Here is an 18,709-nt window from a genome sequence, read left to right on the forward strand (position 1 = left end):
ATGTAAATCTGTGGTAGTAATACCGATCTATTTATATATATATATGCATTTTTCTTTTCTATCAACCAGGTATTCATTTTGGGACAGGAACCTATGTAAGCAACCATTCTGGAAAGATAACGTTCGCGCGACGCCCAACACAAAACAGTAATTTAAAAAAAAAAAAAAAAACTTAAAATCCCCTAAAACTTGACTTCAAAACCTTGAGCTTTGGACGCGGCCAACAGCCCACAAACACCCCGCCCGTCTCCTCAGGGCGCCATTTACCCGAGCGGGACTCCCTCAGGCCGGCACCGCCGCCCGTCCGCCCCTCACAGCAGCGCTGCCAGGCAGAGCCGACACCGCCGCCACGGCTTTCCCTCTCCCTGCCCCAGCTCAGCCAATCAGCAGCCGGCTGAGGCGGGCGCGAGAGTGATTGACAGCAGGCGCTGGCCAGTCAGAGTGAGGCAGAGGGCAGAGGGGCGGGGCACGCGAGCTCTTTTAAAATGGCGGCCGTTACGGGCCGTTAGGGCGCGTGGCGGCTGACGGGAGCGTTGGAACATGAGGTGGGGCCGCCATGAGGGAGGAGCGGCGGCCCCCCCAGGGCCCTTCCTGAGGGACGCGCACGGGGTGCTGCCGCCCCTCGGACCGGCCTCCGTCCCTCCTTTAGGCAGGAGGCGCCCTTGTTGGGCTTAGAGGCAGCTTTTTTGTGTCGTTTTTGGCTCATAACTGTTCTTGGAAGGCCTGTCTGGGCATTTAGGATAGGCTGTGGTGTAAGCATGTGCTTACTGTTGTGCTGGTTCCTGTTGGCCAATGTAATGCTTCAGTGAAATAAATCTGTTCTCAATTCCTGTTGTTGTAGTTCAGTTTTTACCCAGGCCTAATAACATAATTGTTAGTGCCATAACAAAAACAGGCCCTTCCCAAAGCAGTTGGGCTCTGAAGGCCTTGTGGTTTTAGCACTGCTTCAGAGCCCATATTAAAGCTCCTCAGAGGCGCTGGAGGCACAGAGCTTTGATGGGCACGCATCAAGTGCACAGCTGTCAATAAAAAGTATGGAATTGGCATGGAAGTTCTTTAATTTGTTGCTATCCAAGTGTTGTAGCCAATTTTCTGTATCTAGCAAACCAAAGACTCTCACTGACAAGAAGCATGGAGCAGAAACTTCCTTCCTTACACACCTTGCCTAAACTGGTTTTGAATATACCAGAGAATCCCAAGAAATTTAGCTTAAGGACATGCAAATTCATCTTTATTACAAATATGTCCTAGAGTTTCTAGCAGTCTACTTTTTAATATATAGTATCATAAAATTGTATTTTAATAGAGCATATTAAATATTTATCTATTTGAGTTTCTTTTTTAAAAAGAAAAAGCTTATCTTTTTATCAATAATGGCACGATACACTCACTGTGTGTTTTACAAGTGATATGACACCATTTAAAAGTCCTGAATGGCCAAAAATGCTACTGCCTTCAAGATTAAATGCCACCACCTTTTTTGTTCAGGTGCCTGCTGGTTTTTTGACTGTATCTAACTCAGCTGTGAAACCTCTAATAAGAATGAATTAGAGGTATATTACAATAAACAAAGTTTTGTGTGTTTTATCTGTAACTCAGTGCCCTTGTTACCTTGGAGACTCCTCATTTTGTGGCAGAAAACCCCATGTGTTTCATTTGTTATTGCTAGTGGAAAGAATTGAAAGAACATGAACAACGACTTCTAAGTGAAAAACCTCTTCAGCATTTTCTTTGAATTTCACAAATTTGACATCTCACTGGGCAGGTGACCGTGCACAACCATTTCTGAGGTACAACTTACAGTTTGCTGATGAGCAGCTGCTCAGCAAGGAATTTTAACCCATTGCAGTAATTCAACAGCAGCAGATCTTAAGGAAACACACAACTTTGCTGTCAGGTCTTCCTCTTTATGGCATCACATGAAGAAAAGAAAATCAAAATAGCAAAAAAAGTCTTAGTTTTTATTTCTTATTAAACATCAAAGTCAGCTGTAGGAACTAAAGACTCAGTTGGTTTTCTTGCTGACCCCTCCCTATATAACAGAAATTAAGATCCTTTTCTTCTTTTGCTCCATGTGTGCTAATTGGGTATTAGAGCTCTCACTACTGCCTTGCCCACAGGTGTTAGCTGTTTCTTTCTGACAATCCAAATTGCTCAGTATAATTAAGTTTTACTATGAACAGCTGTTTCTAACCTGTATTTGTCTTGGATTCTGCTGTGACTTGTCAAATGTGATAAAGTCTGAGCTTAATATTTTTGAGTCTTTTCTAACAGTAAGGAAGTATTTACAAGGGAATACAATACTATATTTATATCAAACAGCTTATCGGATAACTTCAGGTATTCAAAAAAAGACTTGGCATAGCTGAAAACATGTCATGGCTAGAACAAATCTACTTATTGAACCCAGATAACGCTCTCAAAAACATAGCTTTTCTTGTATTAAAGCTAGAAGAGTCCTCAACAAGCAACCTTCTCAGCCAATCTTTTATTTTAAAAAGTTGATGTAGTTAATTTTATGCTTTTATACAACGTGTAATTGTGTCAAGTAACTTGGAACAGTTGCAGGGGACAAGCCTTCTCTGTTCCTCCTCCAGAGAGGCACTGCCACCAGTGAATTCTGCCTTGCTTTCGTGTCTTCCCCTTTGTCTCACATAGTACTGGATTGCATTGTGCATTCAAAAGACACAGTTCATTTATCAGTAGCCATCATTTGTAAAGGTGATTCGTAAAGGAAGGAGAAGGTCAATGAACATTTTAATTCTCATTTCTAGGAGTGATAACTCTTCACAGCAAAGAGACAGTTTCAGTTATTACTCTCTCTTCTCCCCACCCCCATATATAAATACCACTCATCCAAAGACATGACATATTTTAATGCACTTATTTTTAATGAAGATTTACTAAAAGATGGGAAAGAGGACCAGTCTCAGAAGAACGTTTGTTATTTATCAGAGAACTTAGTTTTTACCGCCTTATTTAATTGGTACCATAGCACATACCTGTTAAACATTTAAGCCTGATAAATAGAAGCCTTTTGGGGGGTTATTTTACAAGAGTCATAAGTATTTGGCATAAATTCTGGTTAGAAAATTACCTAAAATTGCAAATAATGTGCTATTTGCCCTAAAGCTTTATTCAATTCCTCTTAATATAAAGGAGACACTGAGTTAGTTTCTTCATGAATGTCTTTTTGAAACTGTCACAAATCTGATGGATGAGGAATGAGGGCAGAGATGCCAAGATTATGACATTTATTCCTTTGGCTAAATTTGAAAACGTGAAAGAGGCCTTTTCTTACACATTTTATTTTATAGCACTGCATCAGACGGTTGCTTTTCTTTTCCTTTAAGTTATTTTAGGTAGCTGTAACACAGAAGTCCTTGATGTTTTTTAACTTCTGTTTCATTGGAATGCTAGCAAGCCCCAGCATATATTCCTGGAGTGGACTGCCACTGCAGTTGTAATATGTTTTAATAGAAGCATAAGATTTTTTTTTTCCTTTTTTTCTTCTTTTTTTTTTTTTTTTTTTAATTCTTTTGGTCAAAGTAAATTTTACTATGGCCTGGAGCAGGAAAAGAGGGTATGTAGTATTTCTGCACTCTGACAGGTTTGATATGTAGGTAGTGGAAATACTTTAAAAGGAAGCAGACATCCTTTGAAGTTTAAACAAAGGTCTTTGTAGAAAACCTAGACATAATATGATTGTAAATCTAATTATACCAAGCTGTCCAGAAAGACTTAATTTCAGTCAGTCAGTCCACTTTCTTTCAGGTTCCAGTTCATCAAGTAGCTATAATGCCTGTTTTGTAGGATCCTCCTAACAAGGCATCCCAGTGCCCGAAGGGTCTGTTTTCTTGAAAAGTACCATTTGCTCTTGTTCAGCTTTTTGCCTCTGAAGAGTTGCAATCCTTTTTAAATATAAAATCTGATATTGCTGGAAGAAGCATTAGGGGCAACAATGTAGAGAAATCATCATACAGAATTGTTTTCTTTCCTTTGTAAACCACTTCAAGACACACATATGATTTTTAACATGCAGATGTGCAATGAATATGAAAAGAATATCAATTCTGAAGCATGTTCTGTGCTCACCTAGATGAACGTGAATATCAACAGTTTTATTGAAGTAAATTGAACTAAACCAACTTTAAACCAATATCGCTGAGTACAGTGAAGTAAAATGTTTATAATGAGGTGTATAAAATCTCTTCATTTTTTTCCATCATGACCTCCAGAGCTATTGCTTTCTTCCACCTTTATATCTTGCTCTCAAAACCCTGTGCGACAAACCCTACCTTTAATCAATGAAATGACTGTTCTCTGGGAATGCAGCTGACCCAGAGAAGGGAAGGAGCAGCTTGGAATTGCTGAAAAAAGTAACACTGCAGAGGGTTGGTGAAAGAAGAGCTAAATGTCAGAAAATAGAAGGGAAGATAGTACGGGAAGGAGGAAAGAGCTGCAGAAGATGGAGAATCCTTTCCTTTAGTACTACAGTATTTTGATTCTACACAGTTACACAATGCTTTTCCATCTGTTTTTTTAGGCAGACAATAACCTGAAATGACAGCATATCCCCTGCATGTCTGCAACAGCAGCAATTAAAGAAATTTGGCTTTTCTGGCACTTTTGAAATACTTTTGTAACAAAACTCGAGACCAGAATTTTCTTTCCACACCGATGTGAAGCACAAGGAGCTGCAGAGCAGACTTCCTTTAGTCATACCACTGGTGTCCCAGTCCTCACCGGAGGACTTGGAAAGGTCAGAGGTGGTTCCATCTCAGTCACTGCTCAGTTTTTGGTTTCTTTGCAAATCCTGTCAGAAAATATTTTAATTTATGGTAGTTTCTGTGGAAGTTTTATAGCATGGTTTCAGCATTGGAACCAAACAGGCATCAAACTGTAAAGTCTTTGGTCATATCTGATCTGACCTAGATATTAACTGAAGGTTTACAAGGTAGACTAAAGATTTACCTATTGAATATTTAATCATTCTGGAAATAAATTATATTGAGTGCAGCAGGGGAGAACAAGGTTCAGTTTTTATTTTTCCTAGAATGAAATATTTAAAGTATGTTCATGGTAGCTTAAAAAGTGGAGTGTTCACTGTTTCCTTAGGCTATTCATACTTGACTTTGAATTCCAGTTTATTCTCACAATCCTGAAAGGCATTGATTTATCAAGCTCACATCCTTCTAATTTATTATCCAGCTGCTGTGAACTGCTAACTAGCTTTTAAGTCAGGAAGCTCAGGAAACTCAGGACTGTCAATGCCAATTACAATTAAACAACTTATGATACTTCCTTATAATTTTCTCTGTATTTTTCCTGAGACTTTAAGGAGATAGTGCTATGTTTAGAGACATAATTAAGGAAGTCTGAAACAATGCAACCTGCTTTTTTGTGGTTCTTTTGTTGGTTCTTTCATACGCTTTCATATATTAGATACACATAGAAAGTCATCGTGTGTGTGTGTGGGGGGGGGGGGTAGTATTCACTGAGTAAGGCTAACAACATTATTTTTAAATGCCTTTTTTGTACCTAACTTGTGCTTTCCTTATGAGGCCAAGAGACATAATCAAAACTACAATGAAAAACTAAATCAGGAACCACCACACTGTGGACACCTATGAAGAAATCAAAGTACTCTGCAGCTTAGCTGTCTCTCCCCCATTTCTGGTTAGGTGTTACACCAATGAAACGGGAATTTAGCACAAACACTTTTGTGCCTCCTCAGTAAGCTTCAATACTTACTCAGCTCTGCCAGCTCCAAAAGCATGGTTGTAGCGGTGCGTGACAGGCCAATGCCAGCGTTAAGTGATCCCAGTTTGCTGAAAAGTCTGGCACAGCGTTCTGCTGACAGGCCTGTGGGAGAACATGGGTAAAGAACGACTGCAAGACCTTCCCTGGAAAGCCACTAGGTGGGATTAGCTGATCTTAACAGAAGGACTGTCAGCCACGGCTGTTCTTATTTTGAGCAAGGCCTGCAACTCCCTTCTCCCATCAGTTGCAGATGGTGCAACATCGTCCACACCACGTCGAGGTCTTGACGAATGGGGGATTTTCAATGCTCCTGCCCACACAGGGCACCAGGGAGAAGCCACCCTCCTTCCCATGCCACAGGAGGCGAAGGCCTGCTGTGAGGGCTGCCCTTCAGACAGGGCAACCCTCCCAAACAGGGAGCACAGTAAGCTCGTTACATCAAAAACCCCAGGGAACAAGGGTAAAAAAGTTTCAGACCACCTTGCTAACATAAAAGCTAATAACGAAAAGCCTCATTAAAAATAAACCATAAGTCAGGCATTTGCCAGAGTCAGAGAATTGACACATAATAAAGAAAGGGCCTTTGGGGAAAGAGACCTCTCTTACGAAGAAAGGCTGAGAGAGCTGGGGATATTCAGCCTGAAGAGAAGGCTCTGGGGTGACTTTATTGCAGCCTTTCAATACTTAAAGAGGGCTTATAAAAAAGATGGAGAGTGACAGACAGACAGTGATAGGACAAGAGGGAATAGTTTTAAACTAAAAGAGGGGAGATTTAGATTAGAGGTCCACTCAGAGAGTGGTGAGCCACTAGAACAGGCTGCCCAGAGAAGCTGTCAATGCCCCATTCTTGGAGGTGTTCAAGGCCAGGTTGAACTAGGCCCTGACTAACCTGATCGAGTGGGAGGTGTCCGTGCTCATGGCAGGGGTTGGAACTGGGAAATCTTTAAGGTCTCTTTCAACCCAAACCATTCTATGGTTCTGTGATTAGCCATAGCTTTATATATATATGTGTATGTGTGTGTGTATCAGCAATATTAAAAAAAAAAAAAAAAAAAAAAAAAAAAAAAGAGATTTCCACAGTAAAGCCATTAATTTTCACAATTATTTTTTACAGGAAATATATCCTCACATTAGTCCTAAACTGAGGGATCAAAAGAAGCCGCTTTATGAGGAATTAGTAAACTTAAAGTAACAAACTGGCAAGGCTGGGCATATTCAAGGCTAAAGAAACTCCAGCATGATACTGTGGGACTGAGAGGTGTAATGTGTAATAAATGTTTGAAAGCAGCCATTGTACCGGAAGAATTGTGCCAAATGAACCATTTTCAGAAGAATCCCAGCATGAATGTGTGGAAAGCACTAAATCTGAGTTCCGTACCAGGAACATCTGAGAATTCTAAGGCTAAGTGGAGAAAAGGCATGCAAAATGAATATTCATTGTTCCCTGTAGTAAAAGAAGAGAAGAACAGCTAATTTAATCATCAGACAGTCATTTTAAAATAAAGTGCCTTTCTGTATAAATCGTAACTAATGTTGCCATTGAACCATTTGGAGGCCAGACAGAGAAGTTAAAATAGGAATAAGAAAAGTTCAGGTAGGGTAAATTCACTGGTGAGCATTACACTTGATGTAATGAATGCAGGCTTCAAAACAGGAACATCATGAATTGTTGCTTATGGAAATTTTTGAAACTACATCAAGACTCTGCCTGTACCCATACCCTGCCCCTAAGCACTCACTGTTGCTCATTGGCAGAGAATGATATTGGGCTAAACCGACCTTTGGATATTGCCAAATTCATTCCTTTGTTCCCATATTGCTGAAAAAAAATTGGCCCTCCACTATAAGCTCAGGGCCCTCAAAGGTAGTTAAGCTGCTAACAGTGTCTGGTTGTAAAGGATATGCTCATCTCAGCTCTGAATCAAGAGTCCAAGTTTCCTAAAAAATAATGGGAGTAGTTGTATTCACAGGAAGAGACCTTGGGAAGCCAGCTGAAAGGTGCATTACCTAAACTAGCAAAAAGCTAGGTAGAAATGCAAGTGGCAGCACAGAAGGAACTGGCTGTAGGCAGTTGTCTGAATAGATTTGAAAAGCTATGAAAAATAAAGCTGCACAGTTTATGGCCTGTAAGATTCTTCAAATCATAATTCAGTGCAAGTTCCTTAGTGATCAGGATGTTTATTTCTGAACACCATCATTATGTTGCCGCAGGCACAAGATATTGGGGAGATCAGGGAATGGAAGGGAGTACATCATATTTAGTCTTGTTCCATGTGAAGCCAGTAACAAAGCCACTGTTGATTTTAGCTGGAAGAAATGTAACGGAATGGTGTTGTTATAATAAAAAAGCTTGGAGTACTATGTACTTGGTGGTGGGTCTGGTGAATTGCTGAGAATGTGTCCTGCTGGGGTATTTTTAAATATGCATTGCAAGTAAAGTGATTTAAAAAAAAAAAAAAAAATCTAAACTTTTAGGTAACCTATTTTTTTGTTAGGATCAAATGTGTTTTTTTGTATAAGCAGATGTCTCACTCCTGTCCCACGTTCCTTTCCTGCTCAGATATAGCGAGCTCACAACTAACGTCACAAATTCAGTGTCTTTTCCATAAGAAAAAAATGGTTGTTGCCAACACAGATTTATATTTAATTGCAGGATTGAGTGCTGTCTGTGAGAGAGATTTTAACACATACATTCCCTAAACTGAAAATGCAAACTAGAAAGTTATTGAGGGAAAGTAATTTCTATAACTGGTTTGGGTGGATATTTTCAGCTTGCTTGTAAAAAAACGCTTTACAAGTCATAAAAACCTCATTATAATTTTGAAATGTATTTCATGACTATGTATCAGGTCTACTGCCTGTATAATTTTCAATACTTTAACAGTTTAGGAGTTACTGGAATTGCTCAAAGATATCAGAAATAGAAATGCTCCATTCCTCACTGGAATTTCAGTTTGCTGGCCAAGCAGAAATACTGCTTTCTCCAGGCAAGTTTTTGAAAGGCATTTCTAGTCTAACCCTGGTCTGCAAATGATCAAATTGTACAAATAACTATTTAGAATGACAATTGAGTTGTTCTTATGGTGTGACCAAAGCAGTCTGCTAGCCAACATAAGTTGGGCGTAATGCCTAAAAAATAAAATAAAATAAAAAAATAAAGTGTCACCTTTTCCATGCAATTGTCAGTGCTCAATGGCTGATGCACTGAATGAGGAGAGGTTATGTTTACCTCTGTTTGTCCAGGTCATGTCCTAATCTATTACACACCTTGATTTCCAGAGGAGCTTCCCAAGCTTTGTGGAAGACCAAGGAATGGGATACAGCAACGTGACTGTAAATGTCATGAGCTACATCTTCAAGTATACTTTAGGCCTTAGACACCTTCCAGTCTGGAGCGATTCTCAGCCCTGAGTAATGCATTCAGTCTTCTCTTCCAAAACTTGGAAGAGTTAGATACCTCGGGAAGGACTCCTCAGAAACTGGCTGAGCTACAGCCTATGGAAAGTAACTCATGAATAACATGAGGTTTGGCATGGAACTGAGAGTCTGGGGCATATTTGCATGAATCAGAGCCTAAGCTCATACTTCAGGCAAGTTGGTGTGACTACAAAACAGGACAGGATCACGAGAGGGTATCTGTTCGGGTTTCACAAGCAACAGAGATGTGATAGCATGGTGTCAAACCAAATAGCCTTCTTCCCCTAGGGCTAGATGCAGTTACGTGTTTTCCACAGCTATAACACTTCAGGTTCTGGAGGCCACCAGGCAATCATTGGCTCCGGGCTACTTATACTGTGCACATTGCTTAGAACAACTCTGAATGAATGTGGTTGAAACCAGGAGCCTCCCTGCTCCTGAGCATTTCCTTGGAGTTAAGTATAATCTTGTTCACAAATGGAAATGGCAAAAGTTACTGTGTTTAACACCTAACCCTAACTACCTAAATCTTTCAGCCAAGGGTGCAGGATACCTCTCGTTATCTTTACACCCACATATCCCCATTTTTGAGTAGAATTACTTACTCATTTCTTTTCTACTATGTGGCAGTAACGGACCCACTCTTCCCTGTGCTTCTGTGTAGTGCTACATGGAAGTGTGCAGGTGTTGTCAACAAAACTGCAAGAAAACAGGTGCAAGTCTGAGTCTGGCCTAAGACTATGCAGAACATTAGCTTTGTACAGAACATTGTAGCTTGACAAGTTTAGCAGAGCATAACCTTTAATTTGCTGGTATTCTTACTTATATAAAGTAGTATATTTCCTTAGCCTCACAGAAAACTCGGGTTTCACAGGCAATGAAGTTGCCTTCTGGTAAGGACCCATGTTTTCATTTGTTTGGTATGTTCAATGCAAGAAACTCACAACCTTATGCAAATATTAACCAAGTCTGGCATCTGGAAAGAAGACAGGAAGATTATTGTTGTCTCAGTTACAGACATGGGAGACATATGAAAGAATTTAAAAAAAAAAAAAAAATGAAAGAAAAACTAAAGGCAATGGTTAGTTACAGCAGGTATCTGAACACTTCACCAAAAAATCCCACTACACCAAAGCAGCAAATCTTTGATCCAACCTGATAGCTTCTTCCTTATATCTGCCTGAAAGTTTGTGTTGTGTCAAAGTAGGAAAACATCCCAAACTTAGCATTTCTAGTTCCTGACTAAGCCTAGGTACCTGGTTCCCACTCAGAACCACACTGAGGCCCACGGACCATGAGGACCAACAGCCCTCTTCGGGGTGCCAAACACACTGAGCCCCAAGAGAACCTGCTCCAACCCTGAAGGAACAGGGAGCCATTTTATCCTTCAAACTTGGAGCCACAGGTGCTGCCCAACCTGATAAAAGTACTTCAGTCATCAACTGACCTAATCATGAGAGAAAATTAGGAAAGGTGAAGGGCAGCCACCTCATAGTTTTATCAAAAGTTTGGTGATTCTCCTGAAGGCAGACTGAGAAGGCCCTAGGACCAGACCTCCCATGTCCCCAGAAATGCTGTAGACATCACATTAGTGCACACCTAAGAACACAGGATTGCCATTTCCACTCAAGTGCTGCTCCATGAAGGAACTCAAGGTTTTCAGTAACAAATGGGCTAAGCCAGGTCTACTTTAAAATTCTGGCCAGGTGAATCTATGAAAGGAGGTCATAGAATAGGTTTGTCTATTCGTGTGGTGGTCGTCCATATTACTCAGCTGTTTGCATGATCCCAGACGCAGCCCACATTAAGTAGTGCTCTCTTGGAGCTCGCCTTGGGACAGCACAGGCTGGGGAGTGCTTCCAAGAGCTGTGAGAGGCGCAGCCACGCTGTGCTGGTGAGGGTGTTGCTATATAGGCATGAGTCACAGCGAACCACCACTGTGTCAAAAGATGGACTCTAGCCCATTTTATTGAGCAGTTTAGATTACAGCCTGTGGCATTTATGGTGTAATTCTCGATTTAAACAGCTTAATTTGCCTTCTCTTAGTCTCAGCCCTAACACAACCTCATTTCAGCCCCCCTAAACTCCAGCTGGGAACAAGAGAGCAGACACATTGTGCCCAGCATGCCAAACCAAGCAGTGTCTCAGTCTTCACACGCACACAGCCCTCACTGACTGGTCCTACAGCATGCTTAATATGCCCTGATTTTGCAAGTAAAAAAAACCTACATTACCTACCCCCCCACACTTTCACTGCCTTAACACCTAAAGCTGGGTGCCCAGTCTGAATGTGATCCATTGTAGGGGACTGGGCAGCTGAGTTGCTCAAAATCACGCTATCGCAGAGCAGACAGTGATTCTTTTCCAGTTCATAGATATGCTATAAAGAAGAGGTAGCAAGTAAAACGTGGGCACAGGGCTTGATAAAGTACTCTAATAAATGGGGAAACAAACAAACAAACAAAAAAAAATCAACAAAGCACCTCACAAAAAGATTTCTAACCTGTGAGACAGAAGCTGTTTTAAGTGTAAAATCTCCAGTTCTGTCCCAGACAGAGCTGCTGTGCTGCAGTCAGTGTAACTGTGATTTAGGTATCCTGAAGATTGCCCCAGTTCCTCCCCTTCACCCTCTGCACTCAGGACTGTACCCTAAGCTTTCCCTTGACTTCAGAAGTGAAGCTGTGGCATGATATACAGACAAGAATTGAGTTTTAAGAAAACATGCCAAAAAACAGCCCTCAAATACTTTGTGATATATTCACAAAGTAGAGGAGATAGTTTACTTTATCAGTGCAGTATCCTGAAAGATTTTTGTAAGGCTTACCAGAAAGTGCAATGCACTCCAACAAAGAGCCAGCCGTAGGTAGCATCTTCCCTTCAGAGCAGGAAGCCTGTTCTTGGCAATTAAGTGCTTAGCGAGATCAGTCCTGAGCAATTACAAAGCCCACATCACAACTGGCTTTGAGTGTCACCTGAGAGCTTTTCAATTTCAATGGTAAAAGGAGATGCTAGCTAATGACCGTCTAACACAGTTCTGGATCATTCAGTGGTGTAAGACACTTTATTTAATGTGAGAACATGCAGTAAATAATACATAGAGATCGCAGCTGTAATGCTTCTTGTACATGCAGCTTGCTTTCTAAAACCTGTCTGGATGATGTCAAGTCACACAGGTTTAATTCCCCCCCCCCCCCCCCCCCCCCCCCCCCGACTACAGCAAGTATTGCTGATTTTGTTTTCATTAAAAGCCTCAATGGTATTTCTACGTAGCACTCTCCTTCAGCACAGGAGGACCCAAAGGCGAAATCAAGCAGCAGATGACTGCTGTGCTCACCCACAAAATGAGTAATCATTTATGCTCTGAGCTAAAATAAACACAAACAGAAAGCTCAGTGTTCTAATGGCTTTCTCCATTTAGCAACTTTTTTTTTTCTTTTAAACACACGTTTTGTAAAAACTTTTCGAGCCTTATGAATGCCCATTTTATTTTTGTTTTCTTTGGAAAGCCTGAAGTGAAACATCTATCCTTTTCACTCGATGTCTTCACTACTTGCATTTCCCAGTGGCACTGGGGTGATGGTTACACTCCCCCATTACACATCGAGGCTTAACCACACAACTTTTCAAAACAGCCCCACCACTAGAAGACCTGCAGCTTCATACTTACACTTCCCATCACCACTGCTTACAGTCACCAATGAACAACGCTGCTCCTAAACACACACAATTTTAAGCAGTGGAGCTACTCCACAGTTTTCCGTGGTTTTCTTTTATAAGTAGCTCCTTCATTTCAATGGCATGATAGTTTGAGCTCAAGCCTGAAATGCAATGCTCCACCTAGGGCAAGTGCTTATTTTTACTCAAGCAATTACAGAAAAAAAGTTGACATTGACATTTACCAAAATATTTCAGAGCACATACACCACCCACTGAGCTGAACATGAGAATTCATGCCTGACTTTCACAAAATTTCCAGATCTCTTCTAGAATTACTGTTGGTAGGAAAAACTCCTTACCACACAGCAAAACTTCTCTGCCTTTACCCATGCTATTACTTGTCTCTGATGAATGGACACAGCAGGACAGCCTAGGCTATTTCATAGTATTTCATAAGCTTCTTAAAACTTTATGCTTTGAAGGAAAATTCTCTTCTAATGCTTCTGGAAGTCCGCAAGGAGCTGGCTTCATTTCTTCTGTAGAGACCCCTATGAAAATCCCAGTTTAGTCCCCCAGATTAATCCGAATGCTTCCTGCTCAACACCATCAGCAAAGCTGTTCCTAGAGCAGGAACTTTTCTCTGCCTTCCAACAATCCCACTTACAATCTGGTTACTGGTCATGACCCCGCTGTTTATTGTATAAGTGAATCATAAGAATTATTGGAATTCTTATAAATCCCAGCTAAATAAAGGGGAAAATAAAAGCCCACCTGTAATCAGACACTGTGTAACTGCATGTTAATGGGCTGTTCACTGCCCTTCTGGGATATGTAAGAGAAATGCTACAGCATTATACACCATATCAAGAGACCATTAGACATTTTCAAATGAATAAATTCTATTTATATAATTACAGTAGTGACTACAGTTCATACCCTATGCACAGCAAGTAAAAAAACACATTGGAATTTAATGTAAATATTACTAATGCATACACTATGAAAAAGCAATTCATGTTGATTTAAAAAAAAAAAAAAAAAACACCTTAACTTTAAAAGGGTTACCAGCCACAGTTACGTGGAGCATTACAATCTTTGAAAGCAGAACAGAAGCTGTTTACAAGGACCCAACAGTAATTGATATCCAGCTGCTTAGGAGCTAGGCTGCAGACTGATCGTGTCCTGAAAGCTAGGCTGAAATCCCCTCTCAGTTGATGACTGCAGCAATAATGCTGTTGTTTCCTATGAGACTGGAATTTCACCCTGGTCTTTACATTCTTTGTCGGTTATAGCAGAGGAGCCAGAAGAAAGATTAGAGGGCGGCCAAAGAGGCTCACAGTTCAAGAACCCAATCTTCAAACAGCTGTAGGTCTAGAGGAGGGAGTAGCGGGGGTAGAATATAGTTAATCAGAGTCTTACTGTAGAAACAGGAAAAAATGGAAACTTTGGTAGCAGAGCTGATCAGGATACTGAACACGGCTGAGAAAGAAGTGAATCTGAGCTTGAGTCCTTGGAAAAGACACCATAGTATTTGCCTTTAACTAGAAAAGAAGGTGAGCATAGTGCATGAACGTGTAAGTGCGTGTATAGCATGCCATTCCAGGAACTGAACAATTTCTCTGCATACATTAAGACATTGCCAAAGAAAAATGACAACAAAACAATGTTTTGTAGCACTGAAACAATTAGTTAGATGAACTTGATTTCAAATCCAGCTTTACACATTCTTGATAGAAAGGCATCAACACTGGGGATTTTTAGCACCTACTGCTGGCTTACAACTTATTTGCAAGGGACGAGTATAAAAATATGTCTTCTTTCACGAAGAGGCATCCTGTTTTAAGGCAATATCCAAAACAATACAGTGACCACAGGAACCACACCAACAACGCCTGATGCTTTACAGCACCCACGTAGTTCCAGTTACTGTGGGAAAGTGGGAACTAGATGGGCATTCATATTTGTTTTCCTTCTCCTCCCAGCCACATGCCCTGAAAGACTGGAAATCTGCAATATTTATATGTCACTAGCTTTCAAAAAGCAAACTGGTTTTCTCCCATACCAACGAGAACCCCTCTGTAGCTATACCAACCACCACCAGCAGCAAGGAGAATGCTGAGGTATTGCAGGCTTTCCTTGAAAGTTGTTCGATACGTAGCAAGTCTTTATTCAATCAATACAAATGAGAAATTTGTGAGCACTTCCCAGAAGGGAACTCAGAGGACCACAGCCGGATACACTACTGCAGCACAGAGCACCCAGGCGAGGGCTGCTTTTGGCTATCAGAGAGAGGCAGTTTACCTACTTGTATCTCCCCTAAAGGATATTCTTAAAAAGACAGTAACTTTTGAATATTAAGCATATCTGTCAAAGTAAGAGGCAAGTAGTTTGTTCTCCATATCCACCGCTTTGTGGCACTGCACCATCCATTTTATCAATAGCTGAGGCACTCAGGTATGCAGCTAAGAAATTAAAGCACGTGAAGGATATCAGCAGAATCAGTTATGGCTAAAGGCAAGGAGCAGAACTGCATCGCACCCCTACTTTTTAGTGATTTTAAGGGTGCGCGAGAATGTACCGACTGAGATTTTCAGGAAATCTATTACTCGGCTTACATAGTAAGCTATGCCTCATGCGCTGTATGCCAGACACAGCGGTCCTGGAAAACAGCACACGAGGTTAAGAAACGTTACACAACGCCGGTGAGTAATTTGTGCTTTTATAAATACAGTAGTGTACATCCTATATACAGGCGCCGTCCGCAGGCCCTCGGGAACGCCGTCAGCCCGCCATCCACAGCAAGAAGGTGACGAGGATGGTGGGCAGCGTGGTGGAGGGCGCCAGGCCCAGGCAGACCACCGCCGCCAAGCCCACCAGCACCGAGGCGAGCACGCTCCTCTGGTCGCGGATGATCATCTTCACCGTCTCGCAGAACTGCAAAAAAAAACAAGCGGACAAACGCAGGGCGGCGGGGTTAGAGGGGCAGGAGGCGACACCTGAGGGGCTTCTCCCCGCTACGCCCCCCGTCTCCCCGCTGCCCCCCTACCTTGTCGGTCTGCAGGCTGACCGGGGCGCCGTAGCGGCAGTAGGTGACGAAGTGCTCGCAGTTGTTCCAGAGCAGGCTGTAGGCCGTGGCTCCCACCAGCTTCTCGGCACGGCGGGCGGCCTCCTCGCTGCCCAGCAGGCGGTCCTTGAAGAGCCGGTCCATGTGGTTGACCAGGATGCTGCCGCCGTAGGCGAAGTCCTCCACCGTGTCCACGCGGATGCTGGCCGTCTTGGTGACGACGCCCAGGATGAGGCGCTTGTTGGTCACCACCCGCTGGATCTGCCGCCGGTCGTCGGTGAGGGCGGGCAGGATGTCGGGCATCAGGTGTGCCACGCGGTTCTCGCCCAGGTAGATGCCGAAGTGGACGAAGAGGGTGCGCGGCACCTCCAGCAGGTCGCCCCGCTGCAAGCACCCGGCGGCGGGCGGTGCTGGTGCCGGTGCCGGTGCCGGCGGCGGCTCCCCCCGGTCGGTGTCGGTGCCGGTGCCGGCGGCGGGCAGCGGCCGGAGGTGTGCGAGGAGCAGCAGCTTCTCCAGCAGCAGCGCGGCCGCCTGCGGCACCGCCTTCTTCATGGCCGGCCGGCCGCGGGACACCTCGGCGCCGCCGAAAGGGCCCCGGCCCCCGGCCCCGCTTTTCTAGGCTGCCGGGCGGGCCGGGGCGGGGCGGCCACCGGGGCCAGCCCACAGGGCCAGCGGCGAGCCGAGGGAGGCGAGCGGGGAGAGACCGCCCCGCCCGGCCCCGGTGGAGCCGCCTTGGTGGAGCCGAGGGGTAAATCCTGCCCTCAGAGCCGCGGAGGAGCCGCTCTCTGCGGCCACAGTCCCCCCCCGGTCCCTGCAACCCGCCGTGGCTGAAGGTGCGGCTTTCCCCATCCCGCCGCCTTCCAGCAGGTTGGCCGTGGCTGCTGCAGCGCCCCGTGGAGTATCAGCGAAGCAGGAGCAACGCTGGTGTCTAACACCACCCCGCCTCACCGGAGACAAACCCATTTCACACAGCAAGGTGCTTTTTTGCTCCCCACTTGCTTTCTGTGATCCACTTGCACTGTGGCTTCAGGCCAAGACGCTGCTTATAAGGCTCTCCAGCAGTACGACTCCTTCAATCACTCCACTCCTTTCAATCACTCCAGCAAAATAAATAAATAAATAAATAAATAAATAAATAAATAAATAAATAAATAAATAAATAAATAAATAAACGTTTCGACATCCCCGGCACAAATAAAAGGCAGAGGGGACAGGCAGGACCCGGCAGGTGAGAGCCTCCTACCACCTGAGGCCAGGCCCAGGGAGGATCCTGGGGACAGGACCGATGAAGCTTATCATTGACCCAGAGCAATTTTTCCACCACTCCCCAGTGAAGAAAATGTGTCATGGGTGTGGGTTCCTCCGCTGCTCATCAACAGGAAACGAGCACTGGTATCACCCTCCCCCTTTCCTCCTGATCCCAGCAGAAAAGGAGCTTCCTGGGAAACTCCAGGTTATTCTGTGCATGGTTCAGCTGCAGAGAGAGGTCCACAGTAACCTTGTTTAGCAACTGGTAACAAGTGCTGGGGCTCTGGCCTGTAATCAATGGGATCAGGCATTTGGGATTTTCTCTGGAGAGTCTCAGCCAAATTTTTATGCAACAGAGGCTTAGGTCTCTTTCAAGCCCCCTACTGCATCTCACACCCCTCACAAAGGAGGAAATACCTCATAGATGTGGTTCATGGTGGTGGTAGGAACCCTGTGGATTAGCCACCAGCCATGCAACTACTTAAGATCTTTAAATGTCTGGATTTTAAAACATATTTGGAAGGTCTGAGGCTTTTGCTCATGCCCACAAGTAAATAAAAACAGGCACAGAGTTTTTTCTTTGCATTTGAGTACATTTTTAAAGTTTTGGAGAAAAATAAGAGATTAAAAACATGACCTACACAACAGAAGGGAGAGGAATTCAGCTAACTCCCTGACAGAAACAGCTATTTCCTAACTGGGTCTTTTACTTGGAGGCATCCTTTGTTTGCTTTCTTAACATTAGTGAGCTTTAATCCCCAAAATCACCAGGGCCCATTTCAAGTAAATCCAGAGAGGAAGCCAGGATGAAACCGAAGAAGAGGAATCACAATGAGGAGGAGACTTGAAGTTTTACTCCAAGGGAGGGTTTCAAAGAAATAAGGTGATCCGTATGACATTTCTTCAGTGATAGTTTCCTCATACCCAAAGCACTAATGAGCTTTGTCTCTCCCTGCCCCCCAAACCATTTACCTACAGGTTCAGAACCCCACCTGCAATGAGCACTACACAGCCGACAGATCTGTGAAAGAGCTTCACTCCTCCAGCTAAACACACACAGTGGCAGCAAGCGAACGCCATCCCAATAATGCTTCATCACTACCCTGAAACTGTCTGACTATGCAAAACACTTTGTACAAACTCATTTCTGAATTATGCTTAATACAATAATGAACTCATTGCTGAATTAAACCATTCAGAATATTGAAAGGAAAACCTACATGCCATTTTCTGTAGTCAAATTCCAAGGGTTGCAACACCCCTCTCAAACTGCCACCATGCAAAACAAAATTTAAATGTATACTTGCCATTATTTTTTTCCTCTGTTCAAAGGTAAAAAAAATAATAATAATGTAAGAGTTGTTTCACTGGAGATGGCTAAATTGAAAATATACTTTTTTGCCTCAAACTGGGACTCCAATGGCTGACTTCTTTCCCATCCTCTTGGATTGCTTTTGTGCTGTAACTTTTATACCTTCATTAGACAGATTAAATTGCCTGAAAGCTGGCAAAATCATTTGAAGTATTAAATATAACACAGGAAACAAAGTACTTGTTTGG

General features: G+C 43.1%; 1 protein-coding gene across 1 annotated transcript in view; it reads right to left on the reverse strand.

Moving 5' to 3' along the window:
- Positions 1-16,453, reverse strand: part of LOC311209011 (putative RNA-binding protein 46) — a gene marked incomplete at both ends in the record, with an annotated part of 33,461 nt that extends 17,008 nt beyond the window's left edge. The window contains 2 exons of the mRNA XM_084286063.1: positions 15,684-15,771; positions 15,884-16,453. Of these exons, the coding sequence (XP_084142189.1) occupies positions 15,684-15,771; positions 15,884-16,453 (658 nt within the window). The remainder of the gene's footprint in view (positions 1-15,683; positions 15,772-15,883) is intronic.
- Positions 16,454-18,709: the final 2,256 nt, after the last annotated feature.

The sequence above is a fragment of the Netta rufina genome, assembly GCF_964035555.1.
Source record: "Netta rufina genome assembly, chromosome: 4".
Classification (NCBI taxonomy): Eukaryota; Metazoa; Chordata; class Aves; order Anseriformes; family Anatidae; genus Netta; species Netta rufina.